The 25716-nt window shown below is 53.0% G+C and overlaps 8 protein-coding genes across 8 annotated transcripts; 4 read left to right on the top strand and 4 right to left on the bottom strand.

Annotated features, from left to right (window-relative positions):
- Positions 1-176: 176 nt before the first annotated feature.
- Positions 177-476, bottom strand: EPUS_08556 (uncharacterized protein; the record flags this gene model as incomplete). The annotated part of the gene is made up of 1 exon (XM_007802766.1): positions 177-476. The coding sequence occupies one exon, from the start codon at positions 474-476 to the stop codon at positions 177-179; it is 300 nt and encodes a 99-aa protein (XP_007800957.1).
- An 816-nt stretch (positions 477-1292) lies between these two features.
- EPUS_08555 (uncharacterized protein) lies at positions 1293-2391 on the top strand (the record flags this gene model as incomplete). Its single annotated transcript, XM_007802765.1, has 3 exons — positions 1293-1448; positions 1613-1739; positions 1820-2391. 3 exons carry the CDS (start codon positions 1293-1295, stop codon positions 2389-2391), a joined length of 855 nt encoding a protein of 284 aa, XP_007800956.1.
- Positions 2392-3012: 621 nt separating this feature from the next.
- Positions 3013-10775, bottom strand: EPUS_08554 (uncharacterized protein; the record flags this gene model as incomplete). The annotated part of the gene is made up of 10 exons (XM_007802764.1): positions 3013-3179; positions 3256-3961; positions 4033-7998; positions 8069-8499; positions 8567-9405; positions 9473-9543; positions 9596-9958; positions 10026-10294; positions 10371-10515; positions 10587-10775. 10 exons carry the CDS (start codon positions 10773-10775, stop codon positions 3013-3015), a joined length of 7146 nt encoding a protein of 2381 aa, XP_007800955.1.
- A 700-nt stretch (positions 10776-11475) lies between these two features.
- Positions 11476-12410, top strand: EPUS_08553 (uncharacterized protein; the record flags this gene model as incomplete). The annotated part of the gene is made up of 2 exons (XM_007802763.1): positions 11476-11614; positions 11695-12410. The coding sequence occupies 2 exons, from the start codon at positions 11476-11478 to the stop codon at positions 12408-12410; spliced, it is 855 nt and encodes a 284-aa protein (XP_007800954.1).
- Positions 12411-13524: 1114 nt separating this feature from the next.
- EPUS_08552 (uncharacterized protein) lies at positions 13525-15036 on the bottom strand (the record flags this gene model as incomplete). Its single annotated transcript, XM_007802762.1, has 2 exons — positions 13525-14516; positions 14637-15036. 2 exons carry the CDS (start codon positions 15034-15036, stop codon positions 13525-13527), a joined length of 1392 nt encoding a protein of 463 aa, XP_007800953.1.
- A 4795-nt stretch (positions 15037-19831) lies between these two features.
- Positions 19832-20388, bottom strand: EPUS_08551 (uncharacterized protein; the record flags this gene model as incomplete). The annotated part of the gene is made up of 2 exons (XM_007802761.1): positions 19832-20178; positions 20277-20388. The coding sequence occupies 2 exons, from the start codon at positions 20386-20388 to the stop codon at positions 19832-19834; spliced, it is 459 nt and encodes a 152-aa protein (XP_007800952.1).
- Positions 20389-21277: 889 nt separating this feature from the next.
- On the top strand, positions 21278-22486 carry EPUS_08550 (uncharacterized protein; the record flags this gene model as incomplete). Its single annotated transcript, XM_007802760.1, has 1 exon — positions 21278-22486. The coding sequence occupies one exon, from the start codon at positions 21278-21280 to the stop codon at positions 22484-22486; it is 1209 nt and encodes a 402-aa protein (XP_007800951.1).
- A 1342-nt stretch (positions 22487-23828) lies between these two features.
- On the top strand, positions 23829-25190 carry EPUS_08549 (uncharacterized protein; the record flags this gene model as incomplete). Its single annotated transcript, XM_007802759.1, has 4 exons — positions 23829-24578; positions 24626-24701; positions 24772-25032; positions 25099-25190. The coding sequence occupies 4 exons, from the start codon at positions 23829-23831 to the stop codon at positions 25188-25190; spliced, it is 1179 nt and encodes a 392-aa protein (XP_007800950.1).
- Between the last annotated feature and the right edge of the window lie 526 nt (positions 25191-25716).

Below are 25716 nucleotides of genomic sequence, written 5' to 3'. Positions count from 1 at the left end.
GAGCCGGATCGTCAAAGGGCAGGCTACCGTACCATTTCGGGCGCAGCGACGTCTTCTTCATCAGTGCCAGGTACTTGCCGATGAGGTGGATGACATGTGCCGGCGGCGTGTCGAGTGCCTGGAAATGTTCGAGGTCTTGCCCCACGACGACCCGCCAGATGACCTGCCCGGGTCTTTTAGCGCATGCTTCGCACATGCAGGGAATGTCCGGTCCATCTAACAATATTTAGATCAGCGTTAATAACAATCAGGCCAAATATTCCCAGATGGGCGCGCGGCGACATGGCGGGCGGAACGAACTTGTGGCTGACGGAGAAGGCGGGCGAGTCGGTGTCGCAGGTGAACAGCGCGCTCTGGTCGCTCATGTAGAAGAGCGGATGCGCGGGCTCGGAGGTGATCTTGGTAAACATGTCGCCCTCACGAAGGACGTGACGCGAGATTTCCGGGTCGTTGGTGTGGTAGGTCGTCGTTCCCATGTTGACCGTCTTGATCAAGGGGCCATAGCGTGCAAAGAGCCGGTCGTAGTTTCCCAGCGGGTCGGGGTAGAGTTCATAGTGGTTGCCCACGAGAGGATGGCTTCGAGGCCCCGGAGGCGGTCGGATCGATGCATTTGGACATGTACGCAGCTCCACAGCGCTGCTGGAGAATCGGATGGCCTCGAGGGAGGCGAGGGCGCCGCTTTCGCTGCTGTGGAAGCAAATGGCTAGCGGTTTGTGGGTTCTTTGTGTGTTTGAGGGGAGTGGTGCTCAACTTACAATCTGGGTCTGCGAAAGAAAACACGCGTCCGAGACTGGCCCGGAGCTGCTGGATTGTCTCAAAGGCAGAGATGTCAATTTTCTGGCAGCGCTCCTGGACGCTGCGCCCGATGAAGAATTCCTGGTACATGGTGACGAGGTGTCCACGAGTAGAGTATGATGCGTAGACGAGTATAAAGACCGCAGAATTGTACGGTAGGAAATGGAAGTGGAAATGGAACAAGGAAAAGCCTACCGGCCAGGGCCATTTCCAGGCAATCAACATTCAAGACTGTTTCTGAGCGACCAAGACTGTTGAGTACTGTCGAGTACTGTCAGAGTACAGAATATGGCCAACGCCGCAATCCTGCTTCATCTATAAGAGGGGCGGACCGGGGCCAAATCGGGAAATCTGAATCTCATACTGTACTTGGTCGTCACCGCTGCTGCAGCCCTTGATGCAACAGCCTGGGGCCGTAGCCGGTGGAGGATTTCGATTTCAGTTTCAAGCTGATCCCGCCTGGCTCCCGAGTGGGTACTGTCGAGTCCCATCCCCACATGATATTTCCATGTCTTGAACGCCGCTGGCACATCCATCCACGGACTGAAGGACTGCCTGAGATCTGCTACGGAAGCCCGAGTCCTGGGTGCCCCCGATCCCACACCAGCGACGACATCAGCGACAACCTCAGCCTCGCCACCGACCGTGCCCTGGTATGAAACGATTTGATTGATTTGATTGATTTGATTGATTGGTTCTAGCAAGTTGGGAGAACAAGTTGAAGCTGATGAGCAGCAAGAGCTATACTATAGTAGTACTAGTACTAGTATTCCAAGAAGTGGTGCCAAGCAGAGCTAACGTAACATGCACGTGACAGACCGGCAACATCATGATGGCGAACTCGCAGCACGACAACACCAACACCAACACCATCACCATCACGCCCGCGCAGCTCGAGAAGCACAACACGCAGCAAGACCTGTGGGTGGCGGTGTACGGTAACGGTGAGTTTTTCTAGCAGCTTCAACGCCCGCGGCTCTGGGCCTCACAGCAACTACTTACTGACCGTCCCCCCCCAACGCAGTCTACAACCTCACCTCCTTTGCCGCTGACCACCCCGGCGGCATCGACGTGCTCAAGGACTGCGCCGGCACCGACGGTAGCAAAACATATGAATATGCCGGCCACAGCGCCTACGCCATGAAGACGATGCAGCAGTTCCTGGTCGGTCGCCTGGCTGAATCCACTACTACTGCTACTACCAACCCCGCACACGTCCCAGCAGCGCCGCACGATAGCAGCGTAAAGATGAACGGCAGCAGCGGCGGCAGCAGCAGCAGCAGCAGCAAGTCTGCGAGGAGTATCACAGCTACTCTGAGCCTGGGCACCTGGACCCGGGTGCCACTGCTGGCAGCAGCGGCTGTCTTGAGTGTGTTAGCTGGCTTGTATTGGTATTTTGGAGCGGAGCCGGAGCTGGGTCGGAATGTTCAGAATGCTGCGCATGCCTTCTGGGCCGGCCTACTGATCGCTTCGTTGTTGAGCTGCGCTGGCTTCGCGGTTCTGTATGCCCTGTTCAGCAAGACGCTGGAGCATGAGAAAGATGTCTTTTCCTACCCGCCTGTGATGCCACGGGCGAAGGTGGTGGTGGGGGTGTAGCATAGGGGCCCCTTTCAGCCCGTGCTGGTGATGAAAGCGTGCTCTGAGTGTGTCGCTGACAGGGCTCGCAAATGTGGATGGAACTGCTTGGCCCCCACGAGGATATCAATATAGTGTACACTATCAGTTCAAATCTGACAGATCGCTTATCTTGGACAAATATGAGAGTTAGCTTGAGGTTGCGCGGCAGTCTGATGATCGTCTTGTAGATTTGAAAAAGCCCAAAGTGCAGATTAGCCTTCTTCTTCTGAGACAGATGGATTCTGCAGATAGATTACACTCTTTGGGCCACTTCATCATTCTGCAGTTAATGGTCGCGAACTTTGACGAGCAGGCATAGTGTACAGATTTGAGCTGCGTAAAAGTAGAGACCAGAGAGCCCATGGCCTTGAGATACTTAAGTAACGAATCCCTGAAGCGACCCCAACCGTACAACTGTCAAGATGTCTTGAAGTAAACTTGACAGTCAAACTGCCCGGTACGAAGATTGAACCCACACCTAATAAACATCTGATAGTCTGTCAAAATTTCCACCTTCCTACCCAGCATTTTTTCTCTTCTTCTTTTCTGTTTGCGGCACACCCATCCCACCCACCCATCAATCCCACATTCGCTGGCCGCTTAGAGACTGGTTTGCTCAGAATCCAGCTTGACCAGCCCGCTCCGGGAGGCAATCTTGACCGCCAGCTCCGTCAAGGGCGTGGCGCTCAACAGCTCAAAGACGGAAATGTCGCTCTGCATCTCCCTCAGGGCGCGGTTCCGGATCTCGACCGCCTTGAGCGAGTCCACTGTTCGCAGTAGAGTTAGCATGTCGTCCGTGGTAAAAGTAGGAAAAGGAAACTGAAGAAGAATAGGAAAACTCACCCCCAAATTCAGGCAATGGTTTCTGTCCATCCACCTCGTCCACCTCGACGCCAATGGCCGCTGCAATCTGTGCCTTGAAGCTCTCCTCCACCATCGCCGAGGCCTCACCAAGCGTCGTCGCCGTGCTCAGCCTTTCTCCCACCCCCACGCCCTTGTCCCTACCCTCACCACCAGCCTCGCTTTCGGCGCTGACAACTCTCAACTCAAATTTCCGGTCTCTTTCAAACCCGCTTTGATCATCCTTCCTGACCAGCGCGTCCCCTACACCCAGCACAAGCTGCGCCGGCACCTCCCGTCCGTCAGCCGTCGATCCCCTCATCACCGCCTGGAGCACAACCCGCAACTCTTCGAGGCTGGTCTGCAGACCGGCCCAGCCGTGCTGGTACCGGTGCAGGTAACTCTCCAGCTCGCCAAACTCGCCGGTCGAGGTGAAGTGCGACGAGTCGGACACCAAGCCGACGTCGATGCTGGTCGCGGCGGTCGAGAGATGGCTGCGTGCGTAGTGAGCCAGCGCGTCCTCGAACGTATTGCCCGAAGCGTAGTTGGCCTGCGCCGTGTTGCCGATAATGCCGGTGATGGACGAGAGCAGGATGAAGAAGGGCGCCTCGGCGGGTGAGAGCTGGGCGAGGAGGTTGCGCGAGCCCTGCGTCTTGGGTAGAAAGGCGCGCGACCATTTGGCGTACGTCATGTTATCGAAGATGGCGTCCTGCCGATATGTCAGTCTACACATGTCCAACAGGGGGGGGGGGATAAGGTAAAGGGAAAAAGAAGATATACCTCCAAGACCATGGCGCACTGAACCACGCCCTTGACCACGCGCCCCTCACTCTTCAGCCGGTCAAACACGCCCATCACACTTCGGGCGTCGTTGACATCGCACCTGAAAGCCTCCGCGTGCACCCCACGGCTACGGAAGCCCTCCAAGTCCTTCTCGTTCTTGCTGCCGCCCGATCTCGACAGGAAGACAAGGTGCCCGGCCCCATGCTCCACCATCATGTCGGCAATGCTCAGCCCCAATGCTCCCAGCCCACCAGCAAGCACGTACGTAGCAGTCTTGTCTAATGCTAGCTCGGGCGCAGGTGGCGGCAGCGTTAACACCGAAGCGTCCTTGCTGAGCGACAGGACGACTTTGCCATGGTCCTGCGCCTTCACGGCATCTAGGGCCGCCACCATATCATTGACAGAGTAGACGACAGTGGGCCAGATGGGCCGAATGCTGCCGCTGCGGCAGAAGTCGTGGAAGATGCGCTGAAAGAGCGTCTGAACAACGTCAGGCTTCGCCTGCACAACACGGTCCTTGTCGATGCGGATGAGGGAAGCGTTGTGCTTGAAGGAAGGCAGGTGGAGTTGCGGAGAGTCGGGCATGGGGGTGCTGAGATCGAGGAAGTACCCAAAGTCTCCAAGGGTTGCAAGCGATGGCAGTACGGCCGGGCTCTGTTGGCTATTGAGCACGACATCGACGCCGCTGCCATCGGTGGCCTGCGCAATGGCCGTGACGAAGTTTGGCAAAGCGGAGTCCCAAATGCGAGTGGGAGATATGCCGTATTGCTCGACCAAGACGCCCTTCTGTTCCTTGGATCCAACCAGGGCAAAGACGTCGGCTCCAACGAAATGGGCGATCTGAATGGCAGCCTGGCCCAAAGCACTGGCGGCAGAGTGGACGAGCACCTTCTGGCCCCGGCCCAGGCCGGCAACCTCGACGAGGGCATACTGCGCCGCAATGAAAGCACTCGACAGCGCAGCGGCCTCTTGCGGGAGTAGACCAGCCGGCATGGCCGCGACGAGGCCCTCGTCCTGGCGAACGTGGGTTCTGCACGCCTGGCTCTGGAAGACAGCCACTCGCTGGCCGACAACGACCGATTTGACATGCTTGCCGCACCGGGAAACAACGCCGACCGCTTCATGTCCCAGACCAGGCGACACGGCGTCGTGGTCGTGACCAGCGGCGGAAGCATCCCTCGCGCTCAGACTCACAAACTCGACCTCGACCTCAACTTGGCTGGTGCCCAGTGGTAGCGTGGCATCCTCGTCGACGACCCAAAGAAAATCCCCTCCGTCGACGGAAGACGCGAGCTTCAGCGCCGTGCCACTACCATGGACTGGGCTGCGCATAGGTTTCGCATTGCCGCTTGCGAGCTGTAGCTCTCCGTCGAACCCGGCATGCTCGACCACGCGAGGGATGTAGATGTGACCGTCACGCTCGGCGTACTCCATCTCAGCTCCTTCTGCGAGAGAGGCCTGCCAGACACCAAGGACTAATTCGGCGCTCCTGGGACTCATCAGGTCGAACCCAGCGGAGAGGTCGAGGTGTGGCAGGGTGGCGAGGGAGTACTCATTGCGCAACACTCGGAGCAGGCCTTGGGCGGGGGCAAAATCGACACCGGCGGCCCAGGATTCGAGGAGGCTACCACGGGTGAGCCAGAGGAGGTGGCTTGCCGACGAGATGAGTAACTTGAACGAAGTGAATTCGGTCTCGCTCCAGGAGTATATCAAGGGAACTTCGATCTCGAGGAGGGAGATGATGTGTTTGCCAACCAGCTGAGGTGTTCTGGTAGGGGAGAGAGTTGTCAATTGGACGTTGATGTTAAGAGGGTGGAGGACGTTGGTAAGGGTGGATGCTAGGGCCAAGACTTGGGAAGAGGCAGCGGAGGGCAGGAGGATGAAGACTTCCGATGGCGTCGTCGTCCTAGCCTCAACAGAAGAAGAAGAAGAAGAGGAAGAAGAAGCAGACGTAATGAAGAGGCTTGAGGTGGCTCCGGTGGTGGTTGCTACTGGACACGTCAACAGCGAAGTCGCCTCGGTCGCCTCGGTCGCCTCAGTCGCCTCAGTCGCCTCAGTCGCGGCCGGCGACAGCTCGGTCGGGAGAATGACAACGTGACCTCGAGGGGAGAGCACCTTCTGCAACTTGACAAGAGGCCCAGACTGTGGCCGAACAGTCCGGTCGCCGACAACGAGCACGACGTCGTAAGCGCCCTGGGCCGTTGATAGCTCTTCGTCTTTGCCGGCATCCCAGAACTCGAGTACTAACTCGGATGACGACGAGGGCACAACAGAACGCAGCGTGTCTAATCCGGTAGCACCCGTAGCCGTAACAGTGATCTTCTCGGAGCCCCATCGACGGCTGACATGGGCCAAAATTTCGCGCAGACGATCACTATCAGATGTGCTGCTGCATTCCTCGTCGAGTACCAGAAGGATCTTTCCAACCGCCTTCTTGTGGGCCAGCCGGTCGAGCCACCGGGACAATTGAGCCGAGAGATGACCTCCCTGATTGCCCTCTGCATCCTGGAGCCGGGCGACGTCGTCGGCACTCTTGATGAAGTCCACATCCTCACTCCATTTCACGCAGGCACACTTCCGCAGAGCATCCGTCCGCAAGCTGGTAGCAGCACTCGCACCGTCGGCAGACGTAACTTGCCGTAGCGCAAAGCCCTTGACCGTCAGCTTGGGCGCCGACCAAGCCTGATCGGACACAACCAACTCTCCAATCGTTTCACGCCCGCCCCTATTCTTCTTCACCAGCTGACCATAGCCATGGAAGGTTCCACCGGCGCCCTGCGGCTGCTCGGCGGCGACAAACATGTCGTCAATGCTATATGGCACAGCCGCCTCGGCAATGGGCTGGCCGCCGGAAAAGGCCGCAAGGAGGAGATGGAAGATGGCGTCCATAGTGGCGGGATGCATGACGTGGGAGAACTCAAAGTTGGCCGGCATGCTCGACTTGGTATCGGGAATCACCACGGCGCCGTGCGCGGCGTGCAGCGAAGGGATGGCCGACAACGAGACGACGTTCCGGAAGAGCGGGCCATATTCCATGCCTATCGTCTCCAGATGGTCATAGAATATGCCCACATCGACACTCTCGGCCTTGCTGTGTCCCGAAAGTTGCTTGTAGAGCTGCGATTGCTGGCCCCAGACGACGTCGACGGCCGCGTCCTCAACTTCGCTCGCGCCGAGAGGGGCGTATTCGAGCACCACAGTACCGCTACAGTGCTTCACCCAGGAGTTCCAGCTGGTCGTGGAAAAGATGGTGAAATGGAAATGCCCAGATATCGCCTTGTGCGGCTGCAGGCTGAGGCGTGTTTCGACAGCAGCCTCATCGCCGGACGTCACCACCAGGCCACGCTCGAACCGAACTTCCCGGAAGCGGAAGCCTTGCACGTTCCTTGCCGGGTCAGCAGTCTGCAGTGCACCTTCCATGGCCATGACCAGCATCCCCGCCGCAGGGTACAGGATCGTCCCGGTGATCTTGTGGTCCTCGATCCAGGGATTCTCCGAGATGCGCAGCTGGTTCCTCCACCTCGGCTCCAGTCTGTTTTGTAGGTCCTCCGGCACACCCAGAAGGTCCGTCCTTGGGGCTGACGGAAAGCGATTCGAACGCGTCGAGTACGCCTCGTGCCAGAAACTCCGAGTATGGTTCCATGGGTACGTCGGTAAGCCCGTCAGAGCCTTGTGGCGGACCACAGACGACCCGCTCTCGCGCGCGTTCACAGCCAGAAGGTCGACGCCATAGCCCAAAGCCCACAGCTGGCCGGCCGCCGTGAGCGCCGTCTCGGTCGCATCCTTGCCTCGCAACACCATCGACGTGTACACGGCATCCTTGCCCGTCTTGCTGCTGCTGGCAGCTACGATTTGCTGCACCGGTCCCTGGAGGGCGGCATGCGGGCCAATCTCGACGAAACCGCCCCAGCGTATATTCCGATCTAGCGAGCGGGGAAGTGTGCGCGAGGAGAGCTGAGAAGGCTGCCGAGAATTCGACAGGGGCGCACATATTGGACACCCAGTACTCCGCATTGAGCTCCTCAGCGGTCACCAGCTTTCCCGTGAGCGACGAAAACATGGCCGTCTTATTGGCATCATCGCCGTCGGCGGCGTTGTTGGTCAGGGGAGAAATATGGCCCATGCGCTCGAGGTAGCCTTGAGCGACAGAGCGCATGTGCGGCGAGTGGTAGGCTGTCTTGACCTTGAGCTTGCGCGCAAATTTGCCGTCGCCCGAGATGAGGGTCTCGAGGGTGTCAATGGCTTCAATGTCACCCGAGAGAGTCACGCTAGAGGGGCTGTTGATGCAGGCGATGACGGCGGACTCGTGAGGGACTTGGGCGAGGTACTCGAGGGCCTCGGTTCGAGAGAGGCCCACGGCCAGCATGGCGCCCGGGCGGGTCACAGTGGCAGAGCTGAGACCTCGCACGTAGCCAACCTTGACGGCGTCCGCGTGGGTGAGGTAGGATGCGGCATAGGCCGCGGCTGGGAAAGGGTTAACAGATCTGCAGCCAGGGGTAAATAAGGGAATAAGTTAACTTGCCAATTTCACCACTCGAATGCCCAATCGTCGCCTTGGGCGTCACCTTCCAATACCGTAGCAGATCTACCAGGGCGACCTGAAGCACCGTGCACAGCGTCTGGCTGTACTGCGGGAAGTTGATGTTGGAGTCGGCGGTCTTCTCCAGCTCCTCAAACGCGTCCCACTCACAGCCCAATTCCTGGAGGTATTCCTGCGACGTACGCATACTCTTATAAAACACGGCATTGCTGAGCAGCTGCTGCCCCATGGCCGGCCACTGTGCGCCCTGACCGGTGAAGACAAAGACAAGGTTGTTGTCCTGCCGCGAGGAGCGCTTGGTCTTGGGCAGGCCCTTGGACAACTGCGCGCCGAGCTCCGCAAGATTTGACGCCACAAACGAGCTGCGGAAGTCGAGATGCGAGCGTCGTTCTGAGAGCGTATAGGCGAGGTTGCTGAGGCATTGGGGATCTGCCTTGTCCAGGCCGATTTTTTGGAGCGTGTCGGCGTAAGAGGCCGCGAGCCTCTGGATGCCGGCCTGGTCCTTGGTGCTGAAGACGAAGAGGAAGCTGGCGTTTTTATCGTCAGTGAGCACCGGTGTGCCCGGGCCCGTACTGACGCCCGAATCAGAGCCGCCGTCATCCTCGAGCACGGTGGTGTTATGATTTCCCACCAGGCCTCGCTCGCTCAAGTAGTGGTATGCGTCGTCGAGGATGACGTGCGCGTTGGCACCACCGAAGCCGAACGAGTTGATGCTGGCACGGCGCTGCCCACGCGTAGGCCACTTCATCGTGTTTTGGGGCAGGGCGAGGTTCCAGTCGGCGAGCTTGAGCTTGGGGTTCAGCCTCTCGACGCCGTATGTTGGCACAAGCCTGCCTTTTTCTAGGCAGACAAGCGCCTTGAAGACGCCCGCCAGCCCAGAGCAGCCTTCGGTCATACAAGGGACCGAGACCGGCGGCAGCGCGGCTTGCGCCGAGGGACGAGGCAATGGCCTCCAGCTCGATCGGGTCCTAGGACATGTGGGTAAGCCTCTTGGAGAGGGAGTGATAAGAGGAAACTCACACCGACCGGAGTGCCAGTACCATGACACTCAAAATACTGCGTCGACGTCTGAGACAGCCCAGCGGCCTCGTAGGTCCTCTTGATGAGATTGGCCTGCGCGAGTGTGCTGGGTTGAGTAATACTCGGCGTCCTGCCATCGGCATTTGCCCCAGTGCCGCGAATCACGGCGCGAATCGTGTCGCCGTCTCGGAGAGCATCAGAGAGGCGCTTGACAACAAGGGACCCGATACCCTCGCCGCGGCCGTAGCCGTTTGCCCGGTCGTCGAAGGTGTGAGAGATTCCCTCCGGACTAAGCATGTGCATGGCTGAGAACTGGTGCATGGTGTTGGGGTGGATGATCAGGTTGACTCCAGCAACGAGGGCCTGCCCCCGGAAGTTTATGTCAGAACGTCTGTGCTGCAAAGGTGATCTAGGTTTGCAATGAGCTCACCATTTCAGTCTCTCTGAGTTTCAGGGACTGGCACGCGAGGTGCAGGGCGTACAGACTCGAGGAACAAGCCGTATCGAGTGTCAGGCTCGGACCTTGCAGACCAAAGAACCAAGAGACACGATTCGCAGTCATGGCTTCGCTGGTGGCCGACGCAGCAGTGTGGCCAACGTCGTAGATGTCGCGTAACGAGAGCATCTCATAGTCGTTTGTCATGCAACCAACGTAGCATCCAGTTTGGGAATTGATTAGACTCTCCACAGGAACACCGGCTGCGTCGCGTGATTGTCAGCTGTCAGGGCACGCCCGTCATAACAAAGCAAGCTAGCCCATGCGAGCGGTACTAACCGTTTTCAAAGCTCTCGTAGCTGACCTCGAGCAGCAATCGCTTCATAGGGTCCATCGCAGCCGCCTCTTTGGCCGTGGTTGAGAAAAAGGGGGCGTCAAAGTGGCTAACATCTTGCTCGAGAAAGTAGCCACCTTTTGCACTGACCTGGCAGCCTCTTTGTCAGCAAGAGCGGCATTTATCTTCCACATCAGACGACCGCTACTATGGTCACTCACTGAGCCCTTCCTATCCAGATCTGGATGGTGCCAGATATCGGCATCCCACCGCTCGGTGGGGATTTTGCCATGGCCGGTTTTGACGTGGCTGATCATGTCCCAAAGGTTGCCCAAGGACGAGACGCCCCCTGGAAGTCGACATGCCGCTCCGATGATGGCGATGGGCTCTTGTTTATCCAATTCCGCCATTTTGATATCTTCCTCGGCTTCTGATATGCTAGTAGTGCGCTGCCGTTGTTGCTTTTATCGCCTTTGCAGCAGTAGCTGTAGCCGAGGTATGACTAAGTACGGCAAAAGGAAAAAAAAAAGATGCAAAAGTGAAAACAGATAAGACCGTATATGTTATGACAAAGCTCAAGTGTGAAAGTTTTCTAATGTTGAGGCATTTGTATGTGAAGTTTTAGGACGGATCGATTTGACTCTTGCTTCCCTTCGCGTATCAAGGGCATCTTGTTTGCTTGTAGACGGTTGAGATTTCAGGCCATATATGATGGTGTCGCTCATTCAAGCAACGCATCTCGCGGGGAAGCGCCGAACCCTAAATCCAACAGTTGGCCTCGACGAATACGCATCGACACCATCGAGCGCCCTCGGACCGGGATACTCCAGTACTGCCGGGTCAGCGCCGCGTCTATTCCGTCGGTCTTGTGTCAGTGTCAGGATGGCTGGTAGTCCGCATATGCCCAATCGGGCAACAAGTTAATAATCCCTCCGAAACACGGAACATGCCAAATTAGGTAATTATTAGAGTCAGTAAGGAACTTCCACTCCCTAGACATCAAGACATTTCCCAGTTGACATTGTTGGCGCACGTCTTTCCTTAAAATCTGGACTGCCTTTGGAGTGAAAGCAAAGTGACGACTTTAGAGATCACTCGTTTATATCAAAGATGAAGATTCTGTGCTTACATGGCGTGGGCAGCTCTGGGAGCATCTGCAAGAGCCAGTTCAGGGCCTTCCTTAAGGCAGTCGACCCAAGCTATGAGTTTGTCTTTGCCGAAGGACCGGCGCTGTCGGAACGGGGACCAGGTAAGAACACACTCGACATCTTTTGCGTCTCCAACCATGCCCAAAGCCCAGCAGCGCAACTGACGATGACGACAATACAGGAATGGGCCTCTACTTCGAAGGGCCCTTTTACTCACATACGACCGGGTACTCGCCGGACGAAATGGCAGACGCGCTAGAGCACCTCGATACGACCATCGACGAACTTGGCCCCTTTGACGGCATCCTCGGCTTCAGCCAGGGCGCCGCCCTCGCCCTATCGTACATGTGTCAGCAACAGATCCGCGGCGCACCGCCGCCCTTCAAATTTGCTTTGTGCTTCTCGTCTGTCATACCCTTTTCGGCCGACGCCGTATACTGCCAGAGTGTCGTCCGGCGGCTGTGCGCTCTCCGGCGGGACATGACAGTGACGCCCTCGGCGGATGACCCTGTCTTGACGCGTGACGAGCGCTTATTCTGTGAGGTAATGTTACGGACCGTGATCGCAGCCAAGAAGAAAGGTGCGGCGTTGCCAGAATACAGTATGGATGTTTACAGCAGGGGCGACGGCTCCAAAGCCCCAAGAATAATGCATGCGCAATTGCTGAAGGACAAATTACAGATCCCGACAGTACATGTGACTGGTAGGCGAGACTTCGACTTCATGCAGAACATGTCGGATATCGCGCGTGGGTTGTGCGAAGAGGGGCTAACGAGGAAGCTGGAGCACAGCGGGGGGCATCATCCGCCACAGAAGGATGCCGAGGTCAAGGCCGCAGTAAGAGCCATGGAGTGGGCCATTAGCCAGTCCGAAAGGATGCCAAGTCATCGTTTGTAGCACTGCATGAGCAATAGGGTGAGGGAAGAAGCCCTGAAGGAGTGCAAACGAGTTGCTTGAGTTACAAGGGAGGAGGCGGTGCAGGCTGTTTTATGTGCGCTCGCTCAGCCGTGGAGGGGATAGTAAAGTGGGGCACTATAAATGTGGCGCTAAGGCATCATAAATGTTGTATGTGGCTTGGCTATTTATTCTATACAGCTAGTATTTAATGATATTTTTGGGACTTTTTAAAATAACTATAATTTTATTATTTTTAGAAATAATTAGTTATAAGATTTATAGTTTTAATATTTTTTAATATATATATAAAGATTAATGAAAACTAATAAAAATTAGTATGTGATGTAAAAGTTATGCTACAGGGATAGAGCCCTAGAGCTGCCGCTGTGACCCCCTTTTTCCTTAGACCCTTAGGGCCCTCTTTAGGTTACTTGATGTGGCTCTAGAGGTCTATGTCAGTTAAGCTTCAGCTATTCACCCTCTCTGATGATCTTTACGACCCCAGTGACTACTAGCACTGTGCTAGCACAAGAAAAGTTAGCTTTAATTTATCCTAGTTAGCGTATATTATTGACTTTTGATACACGACTCTATACTTAATACAGAACTATATGCCAAGTCTTCAAGAATTAAAGTCTTAGCGTGTTTGTTGCTATCAATTACTACTAGTAATTACTACTAGTAATTACATGCTGAGTCTATATTTAAACTTTATGATGCCCCAGCCCACTGCATACACTGAGCCGTAGGGCTGATTAGCGCAATGCTACTAGTATGCTTCTAGTGAAGCTTGGCATATGGCATGTTGATGAGTTTCTGCCAGGATGTAGAAACAGCCATGATACACTTGAGCGCAGGAGAATGGCAAATGATACAGTGCCTCTCCATTGCATCTGCATCGATCCCGGACAAAAAACACACTGCGCTGGATCATGAATCTATCGAGAAAGATACGAAACCAGGCTTTTTGTCTATTTTGTTTACGGCTATCATGATGTATCTCTCCGAACCGGCTTGGCGAAGGCCACCACAGACCACCGCATGCCACCACCTATCTAAAGAACATTGAAATACCTTCAGCACTACGGTTTTCAGGACGATTCAAAGAAGATGTCTACGAGGACGATATTCTCCCGGCTGATGGGCGATTCAACTTGGTTCGCAGCATCAACTGCACCGCCTTGATCCGCTTCTCAGCCTCGGTCAGCAGCACCAGGTGTCCCCTGTGACTACCCCCTCGCGCCTTGAGCTTTTCCAACATTCGGGAAAACTCTATGAGTTGAACACTAGCTAGGCATTGAAGTACCTGCATGCGCTCCCAGCCGTCATCAATGCGGTACGTGGAAAACCATATTTCGTCGGCGTCAAGTACTCCAGACCCTGACCTTGTGCCACCATTCCCGTCCTCCTGATCACCACCAGTGCCGCCAACACCAGCAAGCAATGACGATACCGACGGTTGCTGCTTACTCTGCCGCTGCTCCTGTGCCCCCTGCAACCCAATGTAGCACATGACCATGCGCTCGCAGATGGTGCTCATATACTGCCCCACCATGGCCAGCAGCATGTTATTATCACTCAGCGATGTGCACCGCTCGCAATCCAAGACAGTACTACAGCGCACCAACGCACAGCGTAAGTAGCCTAGCAGCAGGTCCATTGTAGCTTGGTCACTGCTCGCGCTCTCTGCACCGAGCTCCTCGAGCAGGCAGGCCATAAGGTGCAGACAGGGGCAGCCGTCTTTGGCATCCGATCGACGGGTTAAGCTTGGTGAGGATGCCGCCGGTGCTGCTGGTACTGGGCCCTTTGTGTGTGGGTCAAACATTAGACTGGGCTTTAGGCGATCCGGCGATCCGGGTGACGGCCGGATGTTGTTGAGGATGGTTGGGGGCTGGCCTGACCAGCGGCCCAAACTGGGCGTCAGGGATAGTGAATCTTGTCCTGTAGAATCACCATTTGTGGCCGATGCTGATGGCTGGCGGCGTGTGGATGGGATATCCAAAGCCAGCGGCGAGACGACGTCGTGTGGGGGCATCAACGCCTGCACCAGGTTATCTGCGTTAGGAAAGCTGCTAGGCGAGGTGCCAGAGGCCATATCGTCCAAACCTGCACATGGAGTTGTCAGTGGGTAACTCACTTCAGTGGCCAGATCAGGATCCATAATATTCAAGGCCTTGCCCATGTTGAGCATGTGCACACGCCCAAGAATCAAGGGGACTCACTTACCAGCAGGACTACTAGCGTGCCCAGACAAAGAATCCTCCATCGCCTCGTTCAACATCTCCAAGCTGCCGTCAAGATTCTCTAGCGGCGCCGTCAATCCTGGGTTGAGAAAGCTGTCCATGTCCAGCCACTCGTCAAGTCCATCCAAGACGTTTCCGCTCGAGCTGCGGTCGCCGACCGAGTATGACGAGCACCGGTGCTCCATCTGCTGCGGATCCTGGTCTGCCCTGGGCTCCGGATCACCCATTTCGACGCTCGGATACGCCCTGTGTGGCTGTATTCGTCCTGCCTGACCACTGCCAACGCCAACGGACGGCTGCTGCACCCCCTGGCCCTGACCCTGCCCTTGTCCTCGTCGAAGTACCTGCTCTTTGGTCCCCGTTGCAGGATTGGTACCGCTCATGCTGCTACTCGGCATGAGTGTTTCCATGTGGCGACTAGTGGTGGCCTTCCTGCGGCGAGCTTCGCGGCCCGGGTACCTGCACTCGGCGGAGACGGCGAGGCATCGATCGCAGCCCGAGGGCTGGCCACTACATCGCACCTGGAGAGACAAAGAGAAGCGAAAAGTCAGCCAATGGCGTCTCCGCACATCGCATAATTTCTCTTGGACTTCTTTTCTTTGCAACGGCCGCACGTATGTGTCCTCTTTGGGCCTAGGTAGCGGCGTTGAATGGATTGGGACATGATAATATAACAGGATTTAGTCCAAGAGCAGCACTAGAACGGAGAGAGGCAGCAGGTGACAACAGAAAGATACGGATGCAAGAGAAAAACGCGAGAAATTTACCTTCCGCGCCCGGCAGACTTCGCAGGAAATATGTGGCTTGTCACGGCGGGTACGACGGAGTGCTGAGGCCCGGTCCGTATTCTCGATAAAGGTCAACGGCTCCTCATGCTGCTTTGGATTAAGAGTGCCAAACATGATAACGGGCTTCAAATGTTCGAGTCAAATTCTTTTAATAAAGGTCGATGGAATTTGAAGGAAAATTTCTGTCCGGGCGGTGTTCTGACATATTGTACTTGTCCGACACTATTGATTTGTAATTCACAGGAGGTAGGCGTACATCAGCAGGGCAGCCATAGGTATCCCTGGCACGGCGCTAAGAGCAGCTAGTATCAAACACTTTGCCTCTTCCTCAAAGCTTCTTGTGTCAATAATCAAAGGATTGATTTAGTACAGTAGAGCTATATCATTATCAGTTTGGCGGTTAGGAAAGACGGCTGTATCGGGAGTCAAATACTAGCGCCGATCTAGGGATGCTTCCGCCAGGTAGCCGTGGCCCAATGGGTGGAGCCCTTACCAGGACCTCCGGGCCGCACTTGCAGTGGGTAACCCCCCCCCCCCTAGTACAGCACGGGATATTCCGTAAGTAGGGTGGCGCCAAGGGAAATAGGTCTGGCGTACCACTGGCAAGCCATTGGATAGGCATAGCAAGCCATTCAGCACGACATACAGTACGAGGCTGTGACGCAAAATTCCAGAAGCCCAGAGGAGTTTACCTGGCGAGGGAAGAGACTTGAAGTAACGAAACAAGCTCCAGCGAATTGTGCATTTTGCGCGTTGACACGGACTGCCTCGAAAGAGATAGTAGATTTCCAAAGGTCTCGAAACGTGGCACTCTTACCCTTGCCTATGGCGCTGGTTGTACTGCGGAGGTAGGACAGCACGTGGTGATTGATAAGCCATCAATGTAAGGATCAAGGATCTTTGAGCCCATGAGAGTTAGTATAGTACTGTGCATTGCGAAAGTGTTGCAATTCCTTGGCGTGACCCTCAAGTTGCTAGTGCTGCGGGGCAGAATTGCGGTAAGATATAGGAATAGCTCCGTATGTACAAAAAACGTGTAAAAATTGCTTAAGATTGCTTATTTACGATTTAATACTATAGTTTTCTATCTCAGAATTTCAGCAACAAGGTCACAAGAGAGTCTATTTCATTATTCGGGCAATATGGGCATTCTACTACAATAATTAGGTGGTAAATTGCCATCCTCTGCCCTCACTGCAATTCTGCCCCACGGCACCAGCAATTCGAGGGTAGCGCCAAGGAACTGCAACACTTTCGCAATGCCCAGTACGTGCAGATGCGTCCCGTTCATCTGGGACCCAACCCTGCTCAGCGGCTTGGTCTATCTTTCCGATGCACCTGTTAGATGTATTGACCTAGCTTACCAACATGTACGGATGACACCTCCGTAGCTTACATAGCGGTGAGCGTCGACTTTGTGTTGCCTCCAGTCCTCAGTTTATCAAAAGCAGACGACGTCCGAAATCCTAGAGCGGTAGGATTGCAACATCTTCTGCCTTCATGTTAGCTTGGGTCACTACTCCACGTCTCTCGTATATGCCGAGGGCTAAAAATATTACGCAATCAAGCTCAATCCAGGCAGTCGATCCTGCGACCCGTCCGTCTCGCACCATCCCATGAACTAAGCGACTCCAACAGAGCAACTCTTTAATGTCCGATTGGCCTGCCTCAAATGTCTGGCCAGCTGTATCAGGTCCACTGATTCCTTGGTTTCTCATTCCAGCACTCCGATTCCACGAATTGAAGCGGGGATGAGTACGGAAGAATTCTTTGTTCTCAGGTCACTTTGTACTTTATGGTGGACGTGACTTTGTGTTTGCGTGCCGGCAAGCACCTAGTGGGTTGCACACGTAGCCCTGGCAGCTCGGCGCGAGCCTTGCGGCGGAGGTGTGCTAGAAACGGCCCGTCAATCTGGTAGGGACTTGCCAAGAGACATCGGTTATCTAAACTCTGATTGGCGGACTACAAGCCGCATCTCTAACCCCGCAGTACAAGGCGGGGTGCACTAGTCTCCACCCCCGCAGAAATATCATGAGAGCATTATTTCACCAATCGCTTCAAATACTTCAAATACACAATGATATACTACGGTTACAGGCCGAATTTTTGTACCCCCCCGTTTGTCAAAATATCTTACAAACGTGTTTTTTACAAACATACACCCTGTCAGCATCCCTGTCCCTATTTTGCACGACTTTTGCTCATCCTGCAAATTCTGCTCATTCTACTCCGGAAGCATTCTACCAATTCTGCATGGATACTAATGAGCTTGATGACAGGATGAGCTACAAGCACCTAATAAGATGCTGTTTCTTCTAACTATCTTACAGAAGCTGCTTTAATGGATACAGACAAGATGTTAAGCAGTTAGAGGTGCTAATGGAATGTAAAAAACTTGATTTTAGAGACTAATCAAATTTAGGCTCTAATGCGGACGTCTATACCTAATTGTACATAGTACGTTTTGTACGGATACTAACCTTTTCAGCAGGGGGGGTAACACAAATTTGGCCTGATACCGTAGTAGTAATCGTCAAACCATCTGTTTCTTATTGCGGCTAGTCTACTACCACTTCGTCGCAATCCCTTGGCTTGCGCCATACGCACGGGTATAGTTTGGATGAGCTTCCCAATGTCTGCGTTCGTGAGTTTACTCCATTCTTCAAGCATGACGTCAATCATTTGTTGGTTGTTTGTTTTGATAGAGTGCTCTTGACCACGACGAGCCTGCAGATGTGCTCAATGATATTAAAACCGGGCGAACTGAGTGGCGAAGCCACGAAGTCAATGTCCCAGTCCAGTTTGGCTTTTTTGGCTGGATTCATGCCCTTCACAAATAGTCCATGAGCTGAGTTACGGCCTTATGGTATATTAGACGAGTGCCACAACACCGTTGTCATTGAAAAATGAGCCCACTATTCAATTGATGACCTGATCGGCGTAATCTTGTTGATTAAAGCCCCTTCTCTTCCCGTGACCTTCTAGGATGATCAAAGGACTGATTCAATAGAATCTGTCAAGCACCAGGAGCGCGCTGATTGGTCGATTTTGCTGCATTTCTGTGGCAAATTGCCTGCGTTTAATTGGTCTATTTCTACTGCAATCTCTGCACTGTTTCGCTGAGCGTATATATGCGCTTTCTACGCTCTCTTTTCGATTGAGAAACTTACTATCTTGACTCAGTCTACGTAGCCTGCTTCACAGAAACCAATCATGCCCCAAGCTGTAAACGAAGATTGACCACTTTTGAACTAATTTTGAGCGCAGTCTGGATTGTGACGGTCTTCAGAAGTGCGTATAACGTATTTCGTGCCCTACATGCTTGTTGTAATTGTGGCTTCGTCGCTCCGCATCCAGCGCAGCCAGTATACCAGTTGTTGCGCATAACGATCTTCAGTATTGATCCAGGGCAGCCGTTTCGTAGCAGCTACGGGTTCAATGAAAGAATGTCTGCAAGCCTTGCATTTGTGATATCCACGCTTGTACATAGCTCTTCGAATAGTATCGTTCGAAACGTCTTCGCGCTCAATAGCGTGAGCCAACGCCTTCCAAGAAAGCGTACGGTTTTGATAGGTCATAGTAACAATATCGATCATTCTATCGACCTCCTCTTCAACTAATACGGGCGGGCGTTGACGAGTTGTGGGAGGACGACGATTAGAGTTTTCGCTGAGGATGTCGCGAACCGTGATTCGAGATATAACACTTTTTTGGACAATCTTGCGGTATCCGAAGCCTGCATCAAAGTGTAAGGTCCTCAAACGGATGAAGCAGGCTATGTAGAATGAGTCGAGATGGCAAGTTGATCAGTCTAAAAGAAGGCGCAGAAAGCACAGATATACGTACAAGTTGGCCGTAAGACTCATCAAGATTAGTGCAGAAATCAACCAATTGGACGTAGACAATTTGTGAGTAGAAATGCAGAAAAGTCGACTAATCAGCGCGCTCTTGGTGCTTGACAACACAATTTCTTCGAGGCGTGTGCCATTCTGTATTAGGCTCGTGAGCAATAGGAGACAACATGTTGACCTTCTGAGAGGGCCAATTGGCCGCGTTTCATATGCGTAATCCCTGCGTTTCTACTGCTTCTAATTGGTCAATTTCCAACGCAATTTCGCTTCTAATTTCGCTGTACAGTACAGCCAATTGTACATAGATCTACGCTCTCTACCCCCGTAGCCACCAATCAACTTGCTTCTCTACGCACTCTGCACAGTAGGTTGACACTGTCTTACTGTACTAATATAGTCCTCAATTGACAGAATAGTTGTCATTCTCACTAACGGCCACTTAGCATGTATCTTCTACTACCCCTTCTCCTGATAAGTAGCGAGCGAGTTCTATAAATTATGCCTGGTACCGTAGTATATAAAGGTCCGCTACCGTTTCATCACTTCTTCTTCTCTGCCACCGCGGCCCTCGCCTTCCGCGCCGCCTCCGCGCCTTCATCGTCATAGGCTGAGACCTCAATCTCGATACGCATACCTTCTATACCCAGCTTCGTCACACCGACACAAGTCAACAACGGCTGGTGGTCAGGCATCCACTTCTTGAGGTTCTTGATCATGTGGCGGAGGGCCTCGTCGCTCATGTCGGTGTGGTACGAGTTGACACGGAAGACCTGTGACCAGCCCTTACCGCCGGCGTCCTTGAGATTATAGTCAACGTTCTTGAAGGCCTGGTCGATCTCCTCATATAGGTCCTTCTTCATCTCGCCGGAGTTGTAGTCCCAGCCACCTAGGGACGAATTAACCAGGTGCTGGACGAAGAGGAATAGGGGCCAAGGGGAAAGGGAAGGGACAGGGTGTTCGAGTGGATATGTAGGGATGTCATACCCTGACCAGCACACTCAATGCGATCACCAACACGAACAGCCTGGCTGTAGTTGCTCCTCTGACGCAGGCGGACACCATGTTTATGATAAGCGTAGTATTGAAGCGTCGACATCGTGACGGAGTGGTGGGGTGAAAAATTGCAACGCAAAGGCCAGGCTACTGTTGGCAGGTAAGTTCGAAGATGGACTGTGAGAGTTTGTCTGAACACATTCCGAAGAAGCTGTTGAGCCATGTTTAAGTAGTAGTTTTCAGAGTCAACCCAGATTACAAACCACAATGCCTACCCCGCCAAATAGAACGCCTAGAATCTATTTACTGTACTACATATCCCTAGCATAGCGCTAGTACTTAACGCCTAGATCGGCAGCTGTACTTGATTGCTAAGCTTATAAGAGAATAGCTGTACTATACAGTATTACCCCAGTGGCACTAAAGACCGACCAAGCGATCCAACGTTGGTTCCCATGTTACAATCGTAGCAAGCGAGGTCAGAATGCATGGTCAGTCCTCACATGCAGCATACTTTCCTTGACTGATACTTAACTTAGTCATGCCCCGCTCTCGGGCCGTCTCCGATGTGGCTGTTCCCGCCCCATACCGCTCTGTTAAATGCGTCAATTCATCGGCCATTGATGTTGCTCTCCATCAAGCCGCGAGCTAACTATAGGCGCGTGGCCATTCACAGCAATGCCGCTTCAGTCCCTAGTCTACCAACGACTCCCACCCACTGCTCCCTTTCGTCTACCACATCCTTCACCGGCATAAAACATCCCGCTACTTCCACAATCACGTCTACCCCTTACGTGTAATAATCTAGAAATCTTAGACTGTTTAAATATTCACTCTCCTAGGAATGTGAATAATTACGCATCATTCCTCAGTCATCCTTACAGCGGTCGAAGTTCAGTCAAGATCACGGCCCTGCATCACGTTCAATACTAGCCCTATCTCTAGCATCCGTCACCTCGCCAAAAGCCAAACTATTCATATACATACCGAAGATGGGCAGCACCTCTGCGTCCTCTCCGGAGCCTGTTCGAGTCCTCGTTATCGGTGCAAATGGCTACCTCGGCTCCGCTATCTCACGTGCCTTCCTCCGCGCCGCTATGCTACGCTCCTTTTATTTCCAGGTGTATGGCCTCGTACGGCGCGCATCTACCGCCCGCGCCCTCGCCATAGAGGAAGTTATCCCTATAGTGGGCTCAATCTCCGACACTCGCTCTGTAAGCCAGGCAATCCTCTCGCACAGTCGCACATGGGATGTGATCGTTAACTGTACGGAACCCTCTAAGTCCAACCCCGTCGCAGAGGCGCAGCACTGGGACGAAGTATTAGTGCTTGTGCAAGGGCTGGCTGAAGCTTCTGCGTCTGCTCCCAGGGGAAAACCTGTCTACCCGCTCGTCCTGTGGTCCTCGGGGTGTAAAGATTACGGTACAACTAAACTGCATGGCGATCCACGGTTAAAGGAGCATAGCGAGACATCCCCGCTTAATCCGCATAAAGTCGTACGCTGCCGAATGGAGGGCGCACTAAGGGCTTTAGCGGTAGCGGGGAAGAATGAGGGTAGGGTCGCGTTTGATGTTGCCGTTGTAAGAGCGACGCCGGTGTTTGGGTATAGCGGGAGCTATTACGGGGTCGGGTTCGAATATGCTGCTGCATTTGCTGCCGCTCTTGCTAGTGAAAAGAATAAGGGAGCTACGGCTAAAGTCCTCAAGTTCACTGCTGACGCAGACACGATCCTGCACGGGATACATGTTGATGATTGCGCGGATGGATATGTCGCGCTTGCAAGGATGGCTTTGTTCGAAGACAATGACGTAGGTGATGTATCTGGCAATTGTACGCAGAAAAGAGGGCGCGCTGCTATCGCCGGACAGGTATTCAATATCTCCGGACGGCGGTACGTAACGCTTCAAGAGGTTGGAGCGGCGCTGGCGGCTGAGTACGGCTTTACAGGGGATACTCAGTTTGGGGTGTCTGCGGACAATATACCGGAGACTATCGATGTCCAGGGTTTGGATTTAGTATTTGGGTATAGCCAGTGGGTTAATAGCGAAAAGATCCGGGCGCTAACAGGTTGGAGTGACAAACGGCCCTTAATCTCTGAGAATATGCATGCGTATCGTCTAGCTTACGAAGCGGCAAGAGATCTAGGATGTGAAAATATTGAAAGGATTAGGGAACGGATGATGGGAGATGAGTGGAATTGAGGGGTCAAAGGCTATCTACTCTATCGAGACAAGGTCATTTACATTTACTGGCAACACACTCATCTACGGTCTGGATAGCATTTCAATTTAGAGTGCAATCACTTTCCCTATGCACAGCTCCCTGTAGGCTCGGATGATTCGTGTGCTTACCGAGCAAGCTGAACAGGATGATGCTGTCGTTGATCGAATACGCCATATCGGCAGTATTCGTTGTGCAATAGGTGATTGTCTCTCCGCAGACTTGTGATGATATTCGAGCTACGGACGCATTATCAAGGGGGCAGGCGCCGCCAGAAATGTTACGAGTCAACTGCGATTGATAGTGAGATCGTATCTTATCACAAGACAAGTTTCCCATGAGTGGGAGGACCGCAGCGATATCGGTGCCCAGGCTCTGCTTGTTCACGACGGAGGTACCGATTTCGTTTTTCTCAAGAAGGTACCCGAGCCGATATTGCTGTTGAATTATGATTTCTCAATTTGCAATTGTCGTCGATCAAATCTGGCCCGCGCCGCCCCTCGGCCCGGGCTCCGGAGATTTCCAGATGTGCCTAGACCAATGCTAAATGTACACCCATTTACTAAATAGGTTATAAATGGTATCAATGGCGTCGTACGAGAATTGCGTCGTAAGCGAAAGGTTCGAGAGTCACTGCCGTAGCAGGATCTAGGAATATGCTCTCTTCTTCCAATGTAACACTGAGTCAAATGTGCAGTACGTCAATCCATCTTCAATAACCTGATTCCGTCCGCTTTTTTGCTGTATTCACGCGGGCAAGAGAAAATGACCAGCTTGAGAAAACGTTTCGTAACTTACTTGCTGGGGTGCTAATGACCGTAGCGTATGCCCCGTAAGGCAGGACATAGTGAAATCTTATGCCTAGATAAAGCGGAAGCTAAGGGATCAACTTGATGAGGGCCAATTGCCATTTTAAGTGTCCCAAAATGAAAGGCTCCGCGTCGAAAGGAGACACGGCAATATACAAATTTAGTGTACGGTAAGATGTTTTACCAGTGCCCTCCGTGCATATACCAGCCACTTGCATGAATGATCACGATATCAAATGTCCTTAACTTTGATGTACGAGGACTTAACTGGGCCCTGATAGAGAAGGGCATACATCAAGTGATTACAGTTTCAAGCTGCGCGATTGACAGCATAAATACCTGGGTGGTCTGGGCTTCTGGGAATCGCCATCAAACGTCCGTGATGGCTTCAAGACTAAACTCCCTTGTGATTTTGAGCTTGTTATGCCTTCAAGCTGCTGGGCGGATTATATCAGATCAGTCTTTCAACTTGCGTCCATTCACAATTAACCTATCTCGGCGTGTCCCACGCATGATGAGACTTATCAAGAACACCCAGCTTCCCGAGAAGCCTCAGTACCCTGGCGTCGAACCCTCCTCTGGCATCGACCTCGAAGTTTTGAAAAGTCTTCGCGAAAATTGGTTGAATAAGTTTGACTGGGAAAAGGAGCAAGCATATTTGAACAGGTTCGTGAACTATTTCATCAAGGCACAATTAACATTTGAGTCTTACATTCTATGTAGCTTTAAGCACTTCACGGCCACGATTGAAGGATTAACCATTCACTTCGTTCATAAAATCTCCGATGATCCAGACGCAATCCCGTTGCTCTTGACTCACGGCTGGCCTGGCACGTTCATGGAATTTTTACCCGTTATCGACCCATTGACGCAGAAGGCCAAGACGTCAACAGAAAAGCCAGTCTCCTTCCATGTCGTCGTTCCATCCCTCCCAGGCATCGCCTTCTCGACCTCACCACCTGGAAACTGGACATTAGCTGACACAGCCCGCGTTTTTAACACTCTCATGACAGATGTTCTTGGATATGACACCTTTGGCGTTCATGGAACATCTATTGGCGGGTTTCTGGCATTTACTCTGTACGATACTTTCAACACCACAACAAGGGCTGCACACTTTCCTGTCGTGCCCTTCTACTGCTCCACCTCTGAAGAAATCGCGGCGCGAGAAATTACGCTCTCGCCGCTGGAACAGTTTGAACACAAGCGAGCGATGGATTGGACCTATAATGGCACCAGCTATGTACTTATGCATATATACAAGGTAGGTAAGTAGACAATATTGAGGAGGAAAGCTCACGTCATGTTCAGCCGAACACGATTGGCCTCTCTCTGTACGACAACCCTGTGGGTCAGCTGGCCTGGATGGGCGAGAAGTGGATAGACTGTAAGTGCATCCCCATAAAAAACAGTTCTGCCATTTCGTCTATTGGACGAAACTAAATTTCCACTCGCAGGGGCTGACGTCAGGGCTGGAGAGTGCCCCTCCCGGCTTACCCACAACGAGATCCTGCGCAGTATCTCACTATACTACTTGACTGACTCATTTATGCCGTCTGTGTATATGTATGCTCAAGACCCCGAACTTCCATTTAGGGAGGGGACATACCGGAGGGCGCATACGGACGCGCCGATGCTGGTGAGCTTTTTCAAGTATACGGTTGGTTTCTGGCCCGAAGATGTGTTGCGGATGATGGGAAATCTGGTCATGTACCGAAGTAGGTAGTGTCAAAGTCGACAAATTTCTTTTTTTCGACAGGAATTTTCGCTGACAAATCAAATAGACCACGAGTTTGGGGGCTTTTTTGCTGGTTTGGAGAACCCGCCTGATCTGGTTGACGATCTGAGGGAAATCGGAACTTATTGGACTGGTTAGCGACAGATGAGGAGGGAAGCTGATCTCTACACGCTGAAATCACGGTATAAGTGTCTACTTTTCTGCCTGCATCACTCTTACGATTAGACCCATAACTATAAGAAGGAAACTTTTCAATAGCCTTGAAGCACAGACCATTATGTAGCTTTGAGATTTATATAAATATAGTTATTCGGTATAGAAACATTTATTAAGTTCCTGCTCCAAAAATTTGGTGTTCCTTCTGCCAAGGCTGCAGCAAAATTATCGCGCTAAATGCTCCAGGTGAACTAACCCCAAAAAGGAATATTACCCATCTAGGTAAATAGGGGATATGCCGGTTTGCAGATCAGCGGCTGACAGCGGGACGGGCGCATCCGCATACGCTACCGCGATTTGGTCATTCCCGAAGACCTCGATTTGGTCTTTCCCGAAGACCTCGATTTGGTCATTTCCGTAGACCTCGAGAGCTCATTTCATGCATTGCCCGACAGCCTCGTCTCGTAGACTCGTGCTTTGAAATCACTGCTGCTTTGAAATCTATCCT

This window comes from Endocarpon pusillum, assembly GCF_000464535.1.
Source record: "Endocarpon pusillum Z07020 unplaced genomic scaffold scaffold1776, whole genome shotgun sequence".
NCBI classification, from domain to species: Eukaryota; Fungi; Ascomycota; class Eurotiomycetes; order Verrucariales; family Verrucariaceae; genus Endocarpon; species Endocarpon pusillum.
Note: the sequence above shows the minus strand (reverse complement) of the source record. Positions and strands in the feature narration are given on the sequence as shown.